This window comes from Grampus griseus, assembly GCF_964374135.1.
Source record: "Grampus griseus genome assembly, chromosome: 10".
In the NCBI taxonomy this organism is placed as follows: Eukaryota; Metazoa; Chordata; class Mammalia; order Artiodactyla; family Delphinidae; genus Grampus; species Grampus griseus.
The window spans coordinates 73302687-73324693 of record NC_139004.1 but is presented as its reverse complement, the minus strand read 5'-3'; the positions used below and the strand labels follow the sequence as shown (position 1 = coordinate 73324693).

Here is a 22007-nt window from a genome sequence, read left to right as displayed (position 1 = left end):
GGTAATGAGTATGAGTCATATATAAAAGAGGTAGTGAATGTGAAAGGACTTCCCCCCAAAACCACAGCTTGGGCTCTGGAGTGAGACAGCCTAGGGTCAGTCCCTATCCTGGCTCCAGCACTAACGTAATTACTTCTATGTTCCCACCTATAAAATGGGCATACTGATCTGGATAAGAATTACATATGTAAAAAGTCACTGAGATATACATTAAAAATCTGAACAATTTACTATGTGTAAACCACACTCCAATAAAGTACCGGGGGTGGGGAGGGGAGCAAGTGAAGGAAGAAGAGAGAAGAATTAAGATTTTTCTCACTAACACACTGTAAATCCAAGTTTGAAGGCTTATATATATTAAAAAAATTTTAAATCTAACTTTAGTGCTCGCTTCAGGGGCATATATACTAAAATTGGAACAATACAGAGAAGATTAGCATAGCGCCTGTGCAAGGATGACATGCAAATTCATGAAGTACCATATTTTAAAAATGAAAATAAAAAAAAAAATCCAACTTCAGATCATAATTTCAGGGGACATGTTACAGCTCAAGTTGACATGAATACCTGTAAGAACAGAGAAACTAAAGTTTGTTGATTAAAACAAAAAAAATCTTGTGGGACTTCCCTGGTGGCGCAGTGGTTAAAAATCCACCTGTCAATGCAGGGGACACGGGTTCGAGCCCTGGTCTGGGAAGATCCCACATGCCGTGGAGCAACTAAGCCTGTGCGCCACAACTACTGAGCCTGCGCTCTAGAGCCTGGGAGCCACAACTACTAAGCCCCCGTGCCTAGAGCCTGTGCTCCACAACAAGAGAAGACACAGCAATGAAAAGCCCACACACCGCAAGGAAGAGTAGCCCCCGCTCGCCACAGCTAGAGAAAGCCCGCGTGCAGTAACGAAGACCCAACACAGCCAAAAATAAATTAATTAATTTAAAAAAATCTTATAATGAATAAAGATCTCTGAGTTTTCAGCAAAAAAAGGAAGAGGCACGATAATAGTACCTTCACCTCATAAGGTTAAGGCAAGAATTAAATCCATATAAATCCATATAAATTCTTAGCTCATAAGAATTCAATCAATGTTGGGTGTTAATATTATCATTATATTTCAACGTATTTAAATGTTGTAAAGTACTATACACATTTACATTAACCCCCTCAAACTGTGGAACAAGGCTGGCTCTGTATTTTAAAACTCAAGCACTCGCTTCAGCAGCACATATACTAAAATTGGAACAATACAGAGAAGATTAGCAAGGCCCCTGCTCAAGGACGACATGCAAATTCGTGAAGCGTTCCATATTTTTCAAATGTAAAATAGATAGCTAGTGGGAAGCAGCCGCATAGCACAGGGAGATCAGCTTGGTGCTTTGTGACCACCTAGAGGGGTGGGATAGGGAGGGTGGGAGGGAGGGAGATGCAAGAGGGAAGAGATACGGGCACATATGTATATGTATAACTGACTCACTTTGTTATAAAGCAGAAACTGACACACCATTGTAAAGCAATTATACTCTAATAAAGATGTTAAAATTAAAAAAAAACCTCAATATGGTTATGATTATGGTTATACAACTATTGTATCTATCACTGAAGCAATCTGATTAGTATCTCTAAAATATCGTCAAAAAGATGATTCTAAAAAAACAGTCAGGGCTTCCCTGGTGGCGCAGTGGTTGAGAGTCCGCCTGCCGATGCAGGGGACACGGGTTCGTGCCCCGGTCCGGGAGGATCCCACATGCCGCGGAGCGGCTGGGCCCGTGAGCCATGGCCGCTGGGCCTGTGCGTCCGGAGCCTGTGCTCCACAGCAGGAGAGGCCACAACAGTGAGGGGCCCGCGTACCACACAAAAAAAAAAACAGTCAGAGCAGACATTGCCATTTATGTCTTCAGAGATTCAGACCCCGCTGTGCTCAAGTCACTCATAGGGTTATTTCAGCCTCGTAACTCACCAGCAGGGCACACAAGAGACAGGCTGCAGACATCTGATGGGTAGTGAGCAGCATACACCCCAGCCACGTGGCCGCCCATGGAGGTGCCTATCAGGTGGAAGGGTTTTTTGTTCAGCTTGAGGCATTCTACAAACTAGGAAGGGAAATGAGAAAGAGGCTTGGTTATACAGCTGTGGACAATGACAATGGTGATTACAGAGTAGAAAACCTCTGTACTTCCTATGGGGACAAGTGAAAAGGACTGTTGATGAAAGGGAATCTGGAATCTACTGGATCTATTATCCAGATGAGCCCTGTTACATGCATGTACTTCTCTTTACCTGACACAGGTTACTGAAGGGTCATTTGTAAGTATAAAATCAACAAGGATTCTCCTAATTCATCAGTCAGCAAACTTTTAAAATAAAGGTTCCGAGAGTATTTTCTTGGGAAACTTTTTGTGGGCCACATGACCTCTGTTGCAGCTATTCAACTCTCCTGTTGTAGCACAAAAGTAGCTAATGACAACATGTTAACGAGTGAGTGTGGCTCAGTCCCAGTAAAACTTACCTTACAAAACTCGGTGGCAGGCCAAACAGAGCCCACGGGCCACAGTTTGCTGACTGTTGCCCTAATTTACAGGCCTTCCCATCCATCCAACCATCCATTCAGATAACGATCCACCCATCCGTCTATTCAACCATCCAACCATTCATCCAACCATCCATCCAACTTTCCATCTATCCAACCATTCAACCAACTATCCACCCATCTGCCCATTCACCTAAAAAATATTTACGGAATGTCTATTATGTACAAGGAACTATGGTCAGCTGCCGAGGATACAGCGAAGAGTCAAAGAAACAAGGTTCCTGACCTCAACAGAATACACAGTTCAATGGGGGGAGAGGGGCAGGCATTAAATAAATATCCTCAACTGGGGAAAATATGTCAATTTGAAGCTTAGGAACCACTAAATTTTGAAATAGTTCATGAGCCCCAAGACCTTGAAAGCCCAGTCAGAGGGGGCTGAAGATAGATACTAAATTAGAACAAAATGCAAAGAGCACCCTCCCCATCCTCTACAAGTAGGCAGACATGCTGTCATTGTCATCATGGAGCTGGTAAGCAGAAAAATAGACTCTAAAAAATGAAGTGGTCTTGAGGAATTCTAAATTCCCTTTCTGAAGAGCTGAGAAAACGCCCAGATGGCATTTCCTTAGAAACAACTGCAATAGGTTTAGAGGAGAACAGCCTGCAATAAGCCCTGGTCCTCCACAGCTGACCAAGGACACCACTGGGCTGCTGCCATTTTGTTTGCAATTACTTGCAGACAGGATGCATTGGAGAATGGTTGAGTCAGAACGGAACTCCCTTGCCTGCTCTTCAGACTCGGGCATGCAATAGTGGGCAAGACCCACCTGGGCAATCTTTGGTGGAGCCTCCTGCTTACCTGGTGTATCCTCTTGACTTGTCCATCTATGGACAGATCATCCAGGGAGGAGCGGGTGGTGCCCTCATGTCCTGGCATGTCCACGCAGACCAAGTGTAGGTTCTTTGGAAGGAACTGAGGATACACAGGCACAGACTGTCAGTACGTGCAGTGTAGAACATGTCTGCCCATTTTTCTGGGGAGGCTACCCCTACTTACCAAGTGACCTGGACAGCCACTCTCTGGGAGGTTATGAACCTGGACCACCCAGTATCTTACCCTAGTAACATCTGACGTGAATAAACATTGCCAGTAGCCTTCTAGGGAGCAGGAACCCCCCAAATCTAATACAGAAGTGGAAGGGGACTCGGGGGAATGACTGGAAAAGGGGGACAAAGGTCAGGGTAGCAGGCCTGCGTCCTTTGCTCTTTCTTGACACCAGCTGGCAGGTACTACATCCTTCTCCTTTCCCTCACCCATTCCACGCTTAACTCTAGTCACGCAGCCACTGACTTGGGACTATAAGGGATAGTTCTGCTCTCCCAGAGTCCTGTCCAGCTCCAGAGCCCACGGGAGCAATGCTTTTCCTAAGAACCATGTCTGATCGTCCTAATTCTGGTTTCAACTTTTTTTTTTTCCTGCATTAGGTCTAATTCCTAGGGTATTTTTATCCTAAACACCTTCTTCCATTTAGATATGTGCCACATTTAACCAGGAATCTGAGAAACATCTGTTATCAATAAACAAATATCCAGTTATATGAAAGATGGAGACAGCAAGTGAGAAGTTCATTAAGGCATGAGGATGACTGTCCTCATAGTGAGATTTGGAAATGAGAACACAAGGAAGGGGCTTCCCTGGTGGCGCAGTGGTTGGGAGTCCACCTGCCGATGCAGGGGACACGGGTTCATGCCCCGGTCCGGGAGGATCCCACATGCCGTGGAGCGGCTGGGCCCATGAGCCATGGTCACTGAGCCTGCGCGTCCGGAGCCTGTGCTCCGCAACGGGAGAGGCCACAGCAGTGAGAGGCCCGCGTACCGCCAAAAAAAAAAAAAAAAGAAAAAGAACATAAGGAAGCAGAGGATGTATGAGCCTTTTCCTCCTGGTGTGAAGCATACTTGGGGTCATTCGGGTATGGTCCTGCTTGAGGTGGGAGCCTGGGGTGCTTCCCTCCCAAGACCTCTCCCAGCCCCCATCTTCACCAGCTGTTCATTCTTACCAGTAAAGCAAGTTGCCACACCCAAGTAAACCAGGACAGAAAGGGAGTGATTTGGAAAACTATCCCAGAAAGCTGCCAGATCAAGACTGTTTCTCTAAAGGGCTAAGGAAAAGAAAAAGCAGAAATAGAAGGAAGACGGAAGGAGATGGGGAGGGGAGAAGGAGAAACAGAAAAGGGAGGAGGAGGGGAAGGAAGAGGAGAATCTTGGAGTATAAAAAAACAAGTGAATTTTTAAAGCTGGATCTTGATAGTCATGACAGGTCTGAGATGAAGGTGAGTGTCAGGAATCTTCCCTAAGAAATACTCATATGGTGAAATGATTTTTAAGGCACAGATTTTACAAATAACATTCAATTCAGTAAATTTTGTCTGATAAAAGGATCTGAATAATATACTGCATTAATTTTAGGATGATTTGAGCCACAGTTCTGGGTTCCCCTTGCTTTCTACCCCTGCTGATGACATCGTGTCCAAGTGGAAACCTCTTCTTGACTGAGTGACACCCTCTGAAGAGAGAAGGCTCTAGGACTGCACCTTGACCACGCTGAGCCACATGTCCTTATGGGCAGAGAATCCGTGGAGCATGAGGATGGAAGGCTTGTTCCCAGGCCTGCCGCGGAAGGAGTAACAGAACTGATAGTCTTCGTGGCGCACATAGCGCACCTGCATGCCCAGTGCCCTCCGCCAGTACCTGGGGACAGAAAATACAGGCAAGTCAAAGTCATTGAGCTCCAGAGAAGCAGCTTCGGGAGGGGGACTCTGTATAGTCTCACTCTGAAGTAAGACCAACACTTTTCCCAGCCCTCATCCTCCACGCAGGTCTCTGGAGCCCCCAGAGCTTCACCCTCAAGGAGCACTAAGCCAAACCATTCCAGAAAGCACCTTACATGAATATTCTGTAAGTAACATGTATATATGTTTCTAAGCAGTCTATTAGAAAGGGAAAAGGGGGTGTTTTCTTAAGAAGCATGACACATAATAACCCTTTATTAACATGAATTTCTAGCAGTTTTGAACCGCAGTGCAAAGAAGGAGCAGGCAATGGGACCTCACTGGGTGTCTGACTTGAGCCATTTCTCTGCCTTGCTTCTTTGAGCTTCACAGAATTGGAAACGGCTGGTGGTAAGGCTGGGAAGGACTCCAGAAATGCCAAGACAAAGGTGGTTTCCCCTCGAAGACAGCCAGCTTGCAGTTCCTGGTGGGCCATGTTCATTGACACCTGAAATCTGGGACGAGCAGCTGTGGACGTGCAGGCGTCAGTGACTCTGGGTACAGGGCAGTCGCCCTGGAGTCCTAGAGGACCTCACTGCAGAGGTACTTTAATTGGAAGGAAATGCATCAGAAGACTTAAAGGTAAAGTGTGTTACCTCTTGTCACCTACAACTCGCTACTCATGGAGATGAAGAATCGGACTCATCAAGGCTGCACTTGCTGGCGGTGGTGTCATTCCACATCCACAAATCTCTGGATGGCAAGAAAGGATAACAGGAGGCTGTCTGATGGATGCCTGGATTCCTTATTGTCTCAGAACTCAACATACCTCACAGCTGTCCAGTGTGGGTGATTCCAGTGACTGCTGTGAAAAACACTACTTGGCCTATTTGTAATTCTATTTGAGCAAGCTGGAAGTTTAATTAGCCTTTCAAGCAACCAAATTTCTGCATTTGAGTCTTAACCTTATTTATTTATCTATTCTTGTGAAATTGTTTTTATTGGGATACAGGAGATGGGATGGGAAGTATCCCTGCAGGTTACGCCCAACCACGGAAAGGTCCATTCTAATCTTCCTGGGGGAGCTGTTGGAACTTTTTCATTCCTTGGAACTGCTGCTCTTGCTGCTAGCAGCCTCCTCCGGTCCACAGCTTACAGCTCCTCCTTGGAGAATTTCCTCTTTTTCTTTGGGACACTCTTGTTTTCTGACACTTCAGGGTCACTAACTGGTTCCTCTTTGGGGAAAGATTTCTTCCTCTTGGGAAGATTTCCACTGCCGGCTGTCTCTTCAGGATCACTACTAACTAGCTCCTCCTTGGAAAAAGATTTCTTTTTCTTGGGTTTGGAGAAAGAGACCGACAAATCTTCCGTGCCATTCTCCTGAGAAGCCTCCTGGGGCTTTCACTTTCTTCTTTTTGGATCTTGCACTTGTCTGCTTGCACTCCCCCTGAGCACTGACGCTGTTTTCTGAAGATGCAAGGGGAACTGCAGCCAGCTGTTCTTTTCCTTCTTGAAGCGTTTCTTCTCCTGTTTCTCCAGCTTCCTAGTAATCTCAGCGGTGGCTTCCTCTGCCTGAACCATTGCCTCCTTCATGACATCCAGATTCTTTCATGGAATCTCTCCAGTCTCATAGAAGGACAGCTGCTCCTTGACTTGTTCTTGAAGCTTCTCCACAAATACACTTGAGGGCACCTCAGAGAAGCAATCAATTTATGAGGATATACTGCATTTTTTGGCCAGGTATTGGGAGATGCAGCCTTTGTTCTTAGCAGCTGCCTGGCCAATGAACGTGGAGTGGAAAATCAGACCATATTTTGGGGTGTTATCCCTTGTCTTCAGGGCTCTGGAAACGTGGTCCCTTTGCTGGGCCCAGGGAATCACTCAGACACAAGGACCGGCCATCAGAGTCTTAACCATATTTAAGTGTTAGTGTGGTTTCAAAGAAGCTATTCATTCTCAAGTATTGGATTTTGATTGAGTTGACTGCTTTAAAAAAAAAAAAAACTGTTTGGATTTTAATTGTGATGCAGAATTTATGGTAACAAACATTTGGTTTTGTACAGACATAATTTCCACTATGGTGGATAAGCTTGATAAAGGTCATATGCCCTCCCCTGCCTTCCACTCCAGATATATTTTTCCTAGAGACTCTGACAGTGAGAACTTGTTTCATAAGAATTATCTCATCAGTCCTCTGGTTTTATTCCTTACAACATATGGCAGCTGGTTGAAAGCTCAGCTTCTGTTGGTTACATAAGACTCGGCAGTGCTGGAGTTTGGCCTGAAACTGATTTCAATATGAAATTACCATCTAAACAAATTGAACTCTCTGCATGAAGAATCTCTCCAAGATGAAAGATAATTAATTCAATCAGAGATTCACTTTGTGGTATATTTTGCACCAAAGAGGTAGCCAAGTCTTACAATAGCAAATAGCCTAAATGGACCAACTTTAACCCTCTGTGTAAAATAAAGGGAGAGGGAGATGAGGATATATATTCATATTTACTCATACCTGCATACAAAATGCATGCGAGCATATACAAGGTACTATTAAAATGAGTATCTGGAGCGGAGGTGGGAAATACTGTGAGAAGTAGGTGGAGAGGGAACAGCGGTGGGAGGCAGACTTACCATGCTTTTTTTAGTACTTTTTCAATGAATATATTGCCTATTGAAAACATTAAAGATACAATAAAACTGGCTAGCTTAACAGCTCTTCTTATGACAAAACATACATATTTCATGATATCAAATATGATATGGTAACATGAATTTGTTCACTCATTCATATCCCAGCTCATTCATTTACTGGCTATATGATCGTGAAACTCAATTTCCTCATCTATAATATGGGAAAATGTTGCATTCTACTAAGGATATATATGGTTAAGATTAAAAGAGATAATCCATTACAAATTCTGGTTCAATGCCCAACACACAGGAAATATTCAATAAATGGTAGTTTTATTATTATATAAAAAAGATTCTGTCCTTCAAATATATCATTTGCCAAAATTCCAGGGAAAATTGTGGAAAATTTTGTGACAAATATTATAGCCATATAAGTGGAATCATTTGTTCTTTGGCGTCTGGCTTATTTCACTTAGCATAATGTTTTCAAGGTTCATCCATGTTGTACCCTACATCAGAACTGTATTCCTTTTTAAGGCTGAATAATATCCCATTGTATGTATATACCACATTTTGTTTATCATTCATCTATTGATGGATATTTGGATTGTTTCCATTTTTTTGGCAATTGTGCGTAATGCTGCTATGTACATTGGTATATAAGTATCTGTTTGAGTCCTTGCTTTCAATTCTTTGGGGTATAGAAGTACAATTGTTGGATCACATAGTAATTCTGTGTTTAGCTTTTTAAGGAACCACTAAACTTTTCCACAGTAGTTATACCACTTTACATTTCTACCAGCAAAGCACAAGGGTTCCAGTTTCTCTACATCCTCACCAACACTTGCTATTTTCCATTTTTTTAATAATAGCCATCCTAATGTGTGTGTAGTATATCGCTGTGGTTTTCATTTGCATTTCCCTAAGGACAAGGATGTTGAATATACATTTCTTTTTATTGAGATATAATTTACATACCATAAAATTCACCCTTTTAAATGGTACGACTGAGGTGTTTTTAGTATATTCACAAAGTTGTGCAACCATCACCACTAATCCTGGAACATTTTTATCAAAAAGAAACCTGACTGCAGAAATAGAGACAGATGTAGAGAACAAACATATGGACACCAAGCGGGGAAAGGGGGGTGGGGTGGGATGAATTAGGAGATTGGGATTGACATATATACACTAATATGTATATAATAGATAACTAATGAGAACCTGCTGTAGAGCATAGGGTACTCTACTTCACTGTATACAGGAGAAATTAACACAACATTGTAAAACAACTATATCCCCAGAAAAGCAAATCCTTCTCACCATTAAGGTAATAGTTGTAAACTAAGTAGACAGCTGTAAACTAAGTTCCCACTTCTCCATTCTCTGGCCATTGAATAAAGCTTGCACTGCTTCAATCTCAAAAAAAAAAAAAAAAAAAAAGAAACCCAACTGAACTATATACTTACAAATAGTAAAAAAGGTAAATTTTATATTGTGTATATTTTACCACAATTAAAATAGAAAAAGAAAGAAATCCATACCCATGAGCACTCACTCACCATTCTCCTCTGCAGCTCCTGGCAACCACCAGTTTACTTCAAGTCTCTATGCATTTGCCTATTCTAGACATTTCCCATGAATGGGTTCATTCAATATGTGGCCTTTTGTCTGGTGTATTTCACTTAGCGTGTTTTCAAGTTCATCCATTATAGAATATATCAGTATTTTATTCCTTTTTAAGGCTAAATAATATTCCATCATATGGATATGCCATATTTGTTTATCCATTCATCTGTTGATGGACATTTGGGTTGTTTCCACTTCTGAGCTATTAGGAATAGTGCCACTATGAACATACATATACAAGTTTTCCTATGGACATATGTTTTCTGTTCTCTTGGGTGTTCTCAGTTCATGTAGGCGTAGAATTCCTGGGTCATATAGTAGCTTTTAAAAAAAAAACCTTTTGAGGAACTGCCAGACTGTATTCCAAAGTGGTTACATCATTTCACATTCTCCACTAGCAGTATATGAGGGATCCAATTTCTCTACATCCTTCATTGTTATTTTTTAGAGAAACTTTCAATGTAAGTATAAATAATACAGAAAAGTACACATATTATAAGTGTACAGCCTGATGACTCTGCACAAAGTGAATGAACCCATTATCTGCCACCCAGATCAAGGTCTAGACTACGACCAGCATCCCAGATATCCACCCCATGCCCCTCCCCATTAATACCTCCTAAAGGTACCCACTACCTCATTTTCAAACAGGAGAGTTCTGCATGTTTTAGAATTTTATCATACAATAAGTTCTTATTTGTATCTGACTCCTTCCACTCAATATTATGTTTGTAAGGATCATTCATGTTGTAAAATGTAGCATTACTTCTTTCCATTTCCATAGCTATATAGTACTCCATTGTGTGAATAATGGTATGACTATACCTCAATTCATTTATCTATTACAGTATTAATGGACATTGGGTATTTCCAGTTTGGAGGTGTTATAAATGGAGCTGCTATGGAACATTTTTGTATATATCTTTTGATCAATACATATACACACTTCTGTTGGGTGAAATCAGTGGGTCATTTTGTCAAACAGTTTTCCAAAGTGGATGAACCAGTTTACACTTCAGTCAACAATACACCAGATTCTAGTTGTTGCAAATCTGTAGTGGGTTAATAGTATCCCGCTAGAATTCATGTCCACCTGGAAACCGTGAATATGACCTTATTTGGAAATAGGGTCTCTGCAGATGTAGTCAAGTTAAGCTGAGGTCATAGTGGATTAGGGCTGGCTTCAAATCCAATGCAACTGGTGTCCTTATAAGAGAGAAATTAGGACACAGAAACACACAGAAGGAAGAACACCATGTGAAGACAGAGGCAGAGACTGGAGTAACACAACTACAAGTCAAGGAATGCCAAGGGTTGCTGGCAACCAGTAGACGCTAGGGACGGGGAAATGGAACAGATCCTCCCTCAGAGAGTCCAGAAGGAACCAACCTTGCCAGCACTTTGGTTTAGTATTTCTAGCCTCCAGGGCTGTGAGAGAATAAATTTCTGTTGTTGAAAGGCACCCAGTTTGTGGCAATTTGTTACAGCAGCCCTAGGGAACTAATACAACATCCTTGCCAATACTTGGAATTGTCAGTCAGCCCTTTTCATTTTAGCCATTCTGATGGGTGTGAAATGGTATCTCACTGTGGTTTTAATTTGAATATCCCTTAGGGCCAACAAAATTGATCATCATTTCACATGTTTATTGGCCATGATCTCCCCATCTTTAGGTCAAGTGTATATAATATGACATAACCTTGGGAGTGATATTTCATCATACTCACAGGTTCTGGGGATTATGGAGGTAGTTCTTGGTGGGGCTGTTTTAGTAATTCTACCTGCCAAAGGGGTCAAGATTGACTTTTTTTCAGATGGATATCTAGTTAACCTAGTCCCCTTTCCCTGCTGCAGAGCAGTGCTACCTGTCACAATTCAAGAGACCGTATCTATGTACACCTGCTACCGGACTCTCCTGTCCCGTTGGTTTATTTGTCCTTTGTGCCAATTTCACCGTCTTGACTGCTATTGCTTAATAATTAGTCTTGATAGCTGGTAGTGTAAATCATCTAATATTGTTCTCCTTCAAGACTGTCTCGCTTAATTTTTTCTTACTTTTTTTTTTAAATTTTTATTTATTTATTTTTATTTTTGGCTGTGTTGGGTCTTCGTTTCTGTGCGAGGGCTTTCTCTAGTTGCGGCGAGCGGGGGCCACTCTTCATCGCGATGCGCGGGCCTTTCACTGTTGCGGCCTCTCTTGTTGCGGGGCACAGGCTCCAGATGTGTAGGCTCAGTAGTTGTGGCTCACGGTCCTAGTTGCTCCACGGCATGTGGGATATTCCCAGACCAGGGCTCGAACCTGTGTCCCCTGCATTGGCAGGCAGATTCTCAACCACTGCGCCACCAGGGAAGCCCTGTCTTGCTTAATTTGGCTCTTTGCTTTTCCTTATAAATGTAAGAATCAGTTTATTAAATTCCATAAGAAAAAAACCTGCTGGGATTTTAAAACGTGTGTACACTGAATCTACAGGTCACTGTAGGGAAATCTGACATCTCTCTATTGGAAAGTCTTGCAACTCACAAATATTGTCTACCCCCTCCATTAATTTAGGTTGCGCAAAATTTCTCTCACTAATACTCTGTAGTTTTCTGAGTAAAGGCTTTGTACATAGTTCTTTAGATTTATTCTTAGGTATTTTATATTTGTTGATACAAGATATTTTCATTTTCTATTTGTTTGTTGCTATTATATAAGAATACAACTGATTTTTGTTTACTTATCTTGTATTTAGCAATCTTGCCAAATTCACATTTATTTATTTATTTATTTATTTTTGGCTGCTTTGGGTCTTCGTTGCTGTGCACGGGCTTTCTCTAGTTGTGGTGAACGGGGGCTAGTCTTCGTTGTGGTGCACAGGCTTCTCATTGCGGTGGCTTCTCTTGTTACAGAGCATGGGCTCTAGGCACACGGGCTTCAGAAGTTGTGGTGTGTGGATTCAGTAGTTGTGGCTCGCGGGATCTAGAGAGCAGGCTCAGTAGTTGTGGTGCACGGGCTTAGTTGCTCTGCAGCATGTAGGATCTTCCCGGACCAGGGCTCGAACCCGTGTCCCCTGCATTGGCAGGCAGATTCTTAACCACTGCGCCACCAGGGAAGCCCCTCACATTTTTAATTTTAACAAATTATTGATAGATTCTTCTGGACTTCCTACGTACACAATCATGCCATCAGAAACAACATCAGTTTTGTTTCTTCTTTTCCAATTATCCTCTTCTCTCTCTTATATGTATGATTTCTTATCTTTTTTTTTTTTTTTTTTTTTGCGGTACACGGGCCTCTCACTGTGTAGCCTCTCCCGTTGCAGAGCACAGGCTCCGGACGCGCAGGCTCAGCGGCCATGGCTCACGGGCCCAGCCGCTTCGCGGCATGTGGGATCTTCCCAGACCGGGGCACGAACCCACGTCCCCTGCATCGGCAGGCGGACTCTCAACCACTGCACCACCAGGGAAGCCCCGGTGAACAGTTTTGACAGTTTAGAAAACGAAAGCCAGAGCAGCCCCTGATGTCACCCACAGTGGCCACGGCATCTCCAGTGTGGCTGCCTGTGGACTCTCACAGCCACGTGTTTGCCATCTCCTGAAGGAGCTATCACAGTCCCCATCTCTGTGGAACTGTGCTAGCCATGCTCCAGGGACACTTAGACCCAGAGAGAATTCTCTGAAGGCTGGCTGTGACCCACCGGGGGGTCTGTGCCCCTGAGGAACTCAGAAGACCTAGAGGGAAGTCCAGGCGAGAGCGCCCCAAGATGCCTTCCTCATACCCATACGCTCACTCGGCAGCGTGGCTTGGGGTATCAGGGATGCCCAGCTACCTCTACTGCCTGCTGTTCCTGTTCACATCGCAATCCTGAAAATTAACTTGGCTAAGCCAGGTCTGCAGGGTGAACCTTTGGGTGGTCATTACGGGCAGCTGAGTAAATGAAGGCCTTTGGAGGAGCAGCTGTGGTTAAGGGACATTAAGTGGCTCACGGCAAAGCTGCTCATCCTATGACAACCACTGTGAAAGTGTCACTTGCAGTGAGGTGATGTGAAGCAAACAGGCTGTGCGTTTCAGTGGGGTGGGGGAAGCCGCTCACAGGAATTCCAGCGACCCTGCAATGGCATTACAGGTGCTATTACCGTAATCACAGCCCCTCTGCCACAGCGCTACCCGGCATAATCCCAAAGGATTTCTAGGATTTTCATCCTCCCCAGCCAACTGGGTTTCTTCTTGGCCTGTGTGGCTGAGTTCACAAAATAAAGAGATCTGTGTTCATCCTCCAGCTACAGCTCTGAGTGAAGTGACAGGCATGGGCAGGCTTTAGGTCACCTGCATCTGCGCTGTCAGATAATAAAGGACTGAATGTTCTCTGTGGGGCCTCTCTGGGTTTTGGTGGTATTACTTGTTCATAAGAGTGAATTATTTGCTATGAGGCATTATTCATAATAGCAAAACGTGGAAACAACGCAAACGTCCATTTGGATAAATAAAATGTGGTATAACCATACAATGGACCATTATTCAGCCATCACAATGAACAAAGTACAGATAGACGCTGCAGCATGGGTAAGCCTTGAAAAGCGCAAGCCAGACCCCCAAAAAACACAAATTGTACGATCTCGTTTATATGAAATGTCCACGACAGGCAAATCCAAAGAGACAGAAGGTAGATTACTAGTTACCAGGGGATGAAGAGAGGAGAAAACTGGGAGTACCTGCTAACAAGTATGGGGGTTCTTTTGGGGGAGATGGAAATGTTCTCAATTAGATAGTGGTAATTCACAGTACGGTGAAAGCCAATTAAATGTACACTTTCAAATGGTGAAGTTTAAATTATATGAATTTTAACTCAAAAAAGTCAATTATTTGCTATGAAGTTAATTTTCTCTTGAAAGATCAAGCATCAAAATTACTCTAACATTCTGACTCTGAAAGCCTTCTCCACGATGGCCCAAGGAACTGGGTGTTGGGGGGCTCTGCAGCAGAGGCTGGTTTCCGCATGCGGTGGGTAGAATGATCACACCTCTGCATGCAGCCATATACGTGGTTATGGGTCACGTCGCTGAACGGCATTCTCTGCTTCACTTCAAGGGTGGAGAGGGGCACACCACTCTGGCCTCTCCACGTCAGGGGCCACATGGGAGCCTTGGCCCCAAAGCACTCCTACTGCCAGTGCTTCAAGGGCTATGGCATTTAAGCAGGCAGAGTTTTAGCTTCATCAATGCAGAGGTGGGTCCTGGGTGACCCTAGGAAGGGGTCATCACCTCCCCACAAGAGCGAGTGAAACATGAAAGCTCCCTTCTGTTCAATTAGCTTCTTTTCAAGGATCAGAGCCTGGCTGGCAGGCGGAAAATTCCACACTCTAATGAAACAAAAGGGAGCCAGAACGGAGGGCAGAGAAAGGGCACAGGCACAACCTCCCTGCATTCTTTTCTCAGGGCACAGAACGCAGTCCTAAGTTTCAGAAGTTGTGATTAAATCTCAGTGTGCTTCCCTATGGCACAGAGAGGAACCAGGTCTATTTCAGTATTTCCTTCATCATGGGATGAAACCATGGGAGTGTGAGAGGTGATTTTATTTGGTAAATGGACTGTGGCATGAGAAGTCCCTGAGGCACATCATGAGAAAGCTTCTCTCTTTTCAACTGTTAACCTTTTGATTCCATCAAGGAGAAAGGCTCTATACCTTTCACACCTCTCAGACTTTTTAACACAGAGAAAGGAGAGAGTCTTTGGTAGGCAATGGTATCTAGGCTAGAATTTATGAACAGAGTTTAATGGCATTGTGCTTATTTTTACTTTCTTATATTAATTTAATATTTTTGGTATGTATGTCAAGCTTTCCACTTAAGGTAGTGATATGTCACTCTTAAACTGATTGAAGGTTTTCTTAAAAAGTCACTCTAAAGAAAATACAAAAGAAAAGTAGAGGTGGTATGCAGATAGAGCAAGAAGCATAAAGGTGACTCAAGAATGACAGAAGTTTTGGAAACTTCTTTTCCGTCACTTTACTAATGAACACTTTTTTTTTTTGGCGTGTCTGGGTGGGCGCGACTAATGATTGCTTTTAAGAAAATCTAAAACCATTCTGTCCTATCCATGCCATCTCCACGATCCTACTCTTTCTAACTCATTTTTCAGTGTATTTCACTGTACCTGTCAAGACATCAATGGATCAGAATCCAACGACCAAGAAAAACCAAAGGAATTCCCATGAATCAGTCATGTTGGGAGACAGGGTGGTCTCCTGAGTAAAGACACCATCAGAAACCTGGAAGAATTTACCTGGGGAGAAGCTACCACTACTTCAGGAACACTCCCAACATTCAAGAAAGGACGTCTTTCAACTTTTCTGTAAGTTTGAAATATTTCATGATAAATGCTGAACAGCCACAACCAAAAAGGACAAGCAGAGAAGGTGGCATGGTCATGATACTCCTGAAAACTTGAACTATAAAATGAACTTACCAGTAATAGATTCTTATCAGTGCCGAAGGCCACAGGAGAAATGAGGCTACAAACGCCAGGATCGGGATGGCCAGCGTCCCGCCCGCGATCACAAACATGTTAACCACGTCAAGATCCATCCTGCGCTTTAGGGCTGGCTGACACCTGCAGGGGCTGAAGAGAGAGACAGTATTGAAACTCCGTCTCAGGGACTTCCCTGATGGCGCAGTGGGTAAGAATCCGCCTGCCAATGCAGGGGACACGGGTTCAAATCCCTGGTCCGGGAAGATCCCACATGCACTGGAGCAACTAAGCCCGTGAGTCACAACTACTGAAGCCCGCGCGCCTAGAGCCTGTGCTCCACAACAAGAGAAGCCACCGCAATGAGAAGTCCACGCACCGCAACGAAGAGTAGCCTCAGCTCGCCGCAGCTAAAGAAAGCCTGCGTGCAGCAACGAAGACCCAATGCGGCCAAAAATAAATAAAAATTTTTTTTAATTTATAAAAAAGAAAGTCCATCTCAGAAGACAAGGTGAAGAAGCAAAGCAGAACAGAGAAGTGAATGACACAGAATGAGAGCAAGGATCAGGAGGCAAGTGCTTTAAAAGATCTAATAGGCAGGACAACTAAATGTAATGAGGAATCCTTAAGATGACCCTGGAGGTTTTTTTAAGCTATAAAGGAAACTGGGGACGACTGGGGAAATGTGAATAAGGACTGGTTATTAGATAATATTATTGTATCAGTGAGTGTGGGGATGAAATTGTGGTTATGTTTATATGTAAGAGAACGTCCTTGTTCCTAGCATCTGCTCAAGTATTAAGGGATAAAGAATAGTAATATCTGCTACTCACTTTTAAAAGTTGAGGAGAGAAAAAATGTATATGTGCGTGTGTGTGAACGTGTGTGCATTGTGTACATGCATGTGTGCATGCGTGTGTGCATCTGGGTTTGCCCGTGTGTGTGTGTGCATGCGTGCACGTGTGTGTAGGGGAGGGAGAAATAAAGTGTGGTGAAATGTACTGGTAACCTCTAACTTTCCTACTAGGTTTACAATTTTTTTTTTTTTTTTGCGGTACGCGGGCCTCTCACTGTTGTGGCCCCTCCCGTTGCGGAGCACAGGCTCCGGACGCACAGGCTCAGCGGCCATGGCTCACGGGCCCAGCCGCTCCACAGCATGTGGGATCTTCCTGGACGGGGGCACGAACCCGCGTCCCCCCCATCGGCAGGTGGACTCTCAACCACCGCACCACCAGGGAAGCCCCTAGGTTTGCAATTTTTAAAAATGAAAAGTTAGGGAGGACAGAAGGCCTGGAAGGAAGGAAGGGAGGGAGGAAGGGAAGAGAGGAAGGAAAACATACACATGTACACATGGATGCTTATCTATATACAGACTATCACTGGAAGGTGTACAAGAAACCAGCAACAGTGGTTGCATCTGAGGTGGGGAACCAGATGGGTGTCAGGGATAGAGGGAGACCTGCTTTTCATGGTCTACCCTTTAAAATCTTTGGTTATGTATCATGTACAGGCATAGACTTCACATATAAGTGATATACAGTAAAACGTTAGGAGGGAACACGTTAGAACAGCAGAGTTTTCAGTATACTTTCTGGTGTCCTTCCATAGACTTGGTGGACACATCTGAAGGCTAGGATGTGAGCTCCAGGAGGGGAGAGACTGTATCCCCAGCATTCAGACTAGGGCCTGACCCATTTCTAGGCACTCTAGAAATCACCACTGAATTAGAGGTCCCCACCCAGTCCTGTCTCATGAACTCACTCACAACATGTTTTTTTTTTTTTTCATGGAATAAAAAATATTTCAAGTCCCGTCATCCTCCCCAATAGAGAAAACAACTTCTGCAAGGATCTGTAAGTCAGGTGTGGCCCTTTGCCATCTGAGGACTTGGCCACTTGTGTTAAGTGTGCATCTCATAAAAAACATAAAAAAGAGACTTCTTCAAGAAAAAGCAAACATCTAGCAAATCATGGTCTTCCTTATATTTCCTGTGAAATGGAAGGCTTTGTCCCATACACCTCTATCAACTGATGTGTGTTTCATTTTATAATGATTTCAAGATAGCACAGTATGACCACTGAGCATGGGGGTCAGCCAACTTTTTCTGTAAAGGGCAGATGATAAATATTTCAGCATTGTGGGTTATAAGGTCTCTGTCGCAACTCTTCAAGCTGCCCTTGTAGCGAGACAGCAGCCATACAACATGTAATGAATGGGTGTGACTGTGTGCCAATAAAATTGTATTGTAAAAAACAGCCTTCAGGTTGTAATTTGCTAACCCTTGATAGAGCACACCAACTCCATCAAACAGGCAAGGCGAGTGTTTTATTCCCTATATTTATAGGTTGAGGCAACTAAGGCACAGAGAGGTTAAGTAACTTGCGCAAGGTCACTCAGCTGGTAGTCATGATTAAAAAACAAGTTTCTGGCTTGGACCCACTCTCTTTGCTCCTAACTCCACTTGGTCTAATTTTTTTCAAATGGCCTTTTCTCAATCTTTGTAACCTCTCTGCTTTTAAATACCCACATTTGTCACCCCTGATTTCTCCATGAAGATGTGACATCTCCATTTAGATGTTTGGTCTCTTGTGAGAGGTTTGGTGAAACAAGCCCCTCGGTCTAGAGGGGGAAACAGATACATCTGTAGGTGGGTTAGATGGTTCCTTTCAGTTTCACACACACTCTATCCGGGGACAGTACTGAGTCTAGGGTAATGAAAGCTGCCGCCTTCTCAGGGGCAAAAGCACTGTCTGTGTTTCTGATTCAACTGTCCTCTCAGTTTCTCAGTCACTGTAAACACTTTTTCCAGCACACTTATATCACTGGCCTCTTTCTCCTCCCAGAACCAGAGCTCCTAGACGGTAGGAATAATCATACATGTTCTTTCCAGTGCCTAGAATAAGCACAGGACACAAATAAGGTGCAAATGAATTAATGAAAATCAAAGTTACAAAATGGGTTCAATCCTATTTGTTTTAGGGACAACCATTCCCAATGATGTTATAAGAGACCTGACTTTTCTCTCTTTCAATAATTACAAAACTCCCCAGAGGAGTCACCTATTTAATGCTGGATACAATTTACGATGCTACAAAGGCCCCACCGTCAAGGGGTAAGAAAATTAATCACAGAGTGAAGGGTATTTTACGAATCTATTTGAATAGTGTGGGTCACAAGAGTTGGTGAAGATGGGAACTGGCGGATTCAAGAGGACTTTTCCACATCACATAAAGGCCTTAAAAACTGCTGAGGGCCGCCGTGAATTCTGATTCCTGAGCTGCAGGAAGTTAACTGCATGCTGTTATTTTAGACTAGGAATTAGAACATTTTATGCCCAAAGCCATAGATGTCACAGACTCTGACACTGGAGATGGGAGCCCCAACATGAAGTCATGATCATCAAAAAGAAACCTCATGGCTTCATCAATGCCTGCTAGGGATGTCACAGTCAGTTTGGGGGAAGGTTTTATCTGGCTCCATCCTCCATTTAACGGCAGAATAAAGTCTTTAATAAGGAGCTTTTGCAGAGCATCATCAATTTAGCAAGGCTTGGACTTGTTACAAAGAATCCTGCACACTTTCCCTGATGACATCAAATACAGACAGGCCCTGAGCGAAGACACTCATGTTTTCTGAGTTTTCTATAAAGAGCTGACCATTATTCCTACCTCTGCAACATCCTTCGTTTTACAAAGGACTTGCCCCAGCCTTTGAAAAGGCAGCTGCCCTACCCTGCTGGGGTTTGTTTATAGGATGTTCTATGTACCCAAGGCTGGACACAGAAAAACTGAAGCCTTGTGAACCCAGAATCACCAATGACTGAACATCAACTAAGGGGTAGGGCGTGGAGTTTCCCTAAGCACAGGGACCAAACAACTGATGTTTGCGAGATGACTTCAGGGGGCAGAACACTCAGGGCTACACAGCATCAGGTAACACTCACATTCACACTGAGAAAGTCATCTCTTTGCAGTTCTTTTCCCGCCCTGCTTAGGTCAAAGAGAAACTCAGTGTGGTTATAAAATAGCTTTCTAACCCTTGAGCCTCCCGCAGGCAACGGTATCTAGCTATTTAATAACGTTGTGTTGATTTTTATGGATATTTTCAGTTTATGGTAGCGATGCACATTAATCTAAGTTAAAAGAAGGAAATGAGTTAAAGAAAAATGCTAATAGGTGATTCACGGATCTGGTGAACATCATGGTGGTGACAGATGAATAGCTGCCACTGGGGCAGATGTGTGTGATGGACGGGCACGCGGCTGGGGGTGGGGCGCTCCGCTGGCTCTTCCACGCACCGGCTGGGAGACCTTGGTTTCCTCATCTATCAATGAGAACATTCGTCCAAAACATCTCATCTGCCTTTTCCTACTCTGGTGACTTAAAACATTTCTGAAATTATGCCAGACAATTGAAGAGTAGGATCTGGCTCGCTCCCCACGAGAATCTCGTTCCCTGTTACATTTTCCCCAAAACCTAAAACAGTATCTGGGAAATATCTGGTGCGTGGTTAATGTTTGATAACGTTTTGGTGTTTGATAATGGCTGAATAGACTGAAAAAGAAAAATGAACTTGTTTTACGTATCTGTTGTGTCACGTGAGACACCCCAGTGTTAATGACAGTGATTTCAGCGCCTTTGCAGCACAGTCTGACACGAGGGGACATCAGGAAGGAGAGCTGGTCTTTATGGTACCAGGGAGGGTAACACACTCTCACCCCGAGACCGGAGGCACCCACGTGGCCTTCCCCTGTTAACATCCAAGCTGTGCATTCTGGGCCTTTATCTCTGAACGCAGGGACAAAAATTAATCAGTAGATCTAGATAAACATTGGACTCATGTTCCCAGGTTTAGTCAGGGGTTAGAGGTCAGGCATAACGTGTCACAACTGTCTTTTAATGTTCTCACTGACTTTTAAAACCCGTCATCCTGAGTTCTGATATTTTAATCTTAAGGTATAAAGCAAAATTCCAAGAATAAATAGAATGTAAAACACTTTTATAGAATCTTGCCTTCCCCTGGACATCATATGCCATCAATTTTGACAAACTAAAGTCCTGGTCTCTTCAAAATCATGATTATTTTAATAACTATAGCAACAACAATAATGACCATGGCCACTACCACCATAGCCAAAGATAGAAGAGCGACAGCCTCCATGTACTGGACGACTGCTGTATGCCAGGCCCCGTGTAGATGGTTCACACACATCCTCTCATTTTATCCTGCACAACACTGGGAGTAAGAAGCATTTCTCCCATTTTAAAGATGGAGAAACTGAAGCTTACAGAAGTTAACAAATGCCCCCAAGGTCACCTGACTGGTACCTGGCACGAGCTGCATTTCAGTCCAATCCTGTAGGTGTGCCTGGTTCATGCTACCTTTGCCTTCTCTCAGCACTTGCTAAGCAGATATTTATTGTACATCAGTTACACAAAAGACCCGGAGTTCAGTGTTCCCATAGACATTCTTTGCACTTCTCCAGAACTATTTTAAGAGGATGTAACATGCTAACTTTACAAGTTAACAACTTGTTACCTTATTGTTGCTGGTGTCTTTGAATAACTAACCAGTGCTGGGACTTCCCTGGTGGTCCAGTGGTAAAGAATCCGTCTCACAATGCAGGCAACTAAGCCCTGAGTGCCTCAACTACAGAGCCTGCTAGAGCCCACGTGATCTGGAACACGCGCGCCACAGCTAAAGAAGAGAAAACCCATACACCACAACGAAGAGCCCATGTGCCGCTACTAAGAACCAACACACCCAAAAAACACCAAAAAACAACAAACAACAACAAACTAACCAGTGCTGCTCATAATTTTTTTCTTTAACTCTGCAATATGAAAATTCTTTCCACAGTGTTGTCCACCTGGAAAAAGCACTAAGTTCTTGAAATCTGAGTATAAAATCCCAGCTGTTAAACATTGTTGCATCTACCCAACACTGATTTCTGAAACTAGGTTCTTTTTTTTCAATAATTTTTATTTATTTATTTATTTAAT

General features: G+C 43.5%; 1 protein-coding gene across 2 annotated transcripts in view; it reads right to left on the bottom strand.

Annotated features, from left to right (window-relative positions):
- The window catches only part of ABHD6 (abhydrolase domain containing 6, acylglycerol lipase), a 53828-nt gene that overhangs the window by 11419 nt on the left and 20402 nt on the right, over nucleotides 1-22007 (bottom strand). For both annotated transcript variants that reach the window (XM_082663865.1, XM_082663866.1), the window contains exons 3-6: nucleotides 16006-16158; nucleotides 5122-5278; nucleotides 3390-3503; nucleotides 1958-2090 (exon numbers count right to left, since the gene is read on the bottom strand). In XM_082663865.1, the coding sequence (XP_082519991.1) occupies nucleotides 1958-2090; nucleotides 3390-3503; nucleotides 5122-5278; nucleotides 16006-16124 (523 nt within the window). In that variant the 5' untranslated portion in view covers nucleotides 16125-16158. The remainder of the gene's footprint in view (nucleotides 1-1957; nucleotides 2091-3389; nucleotides 3504-5121; nucleotides 5279-16005; nucleotides 16159-22007) is intronic.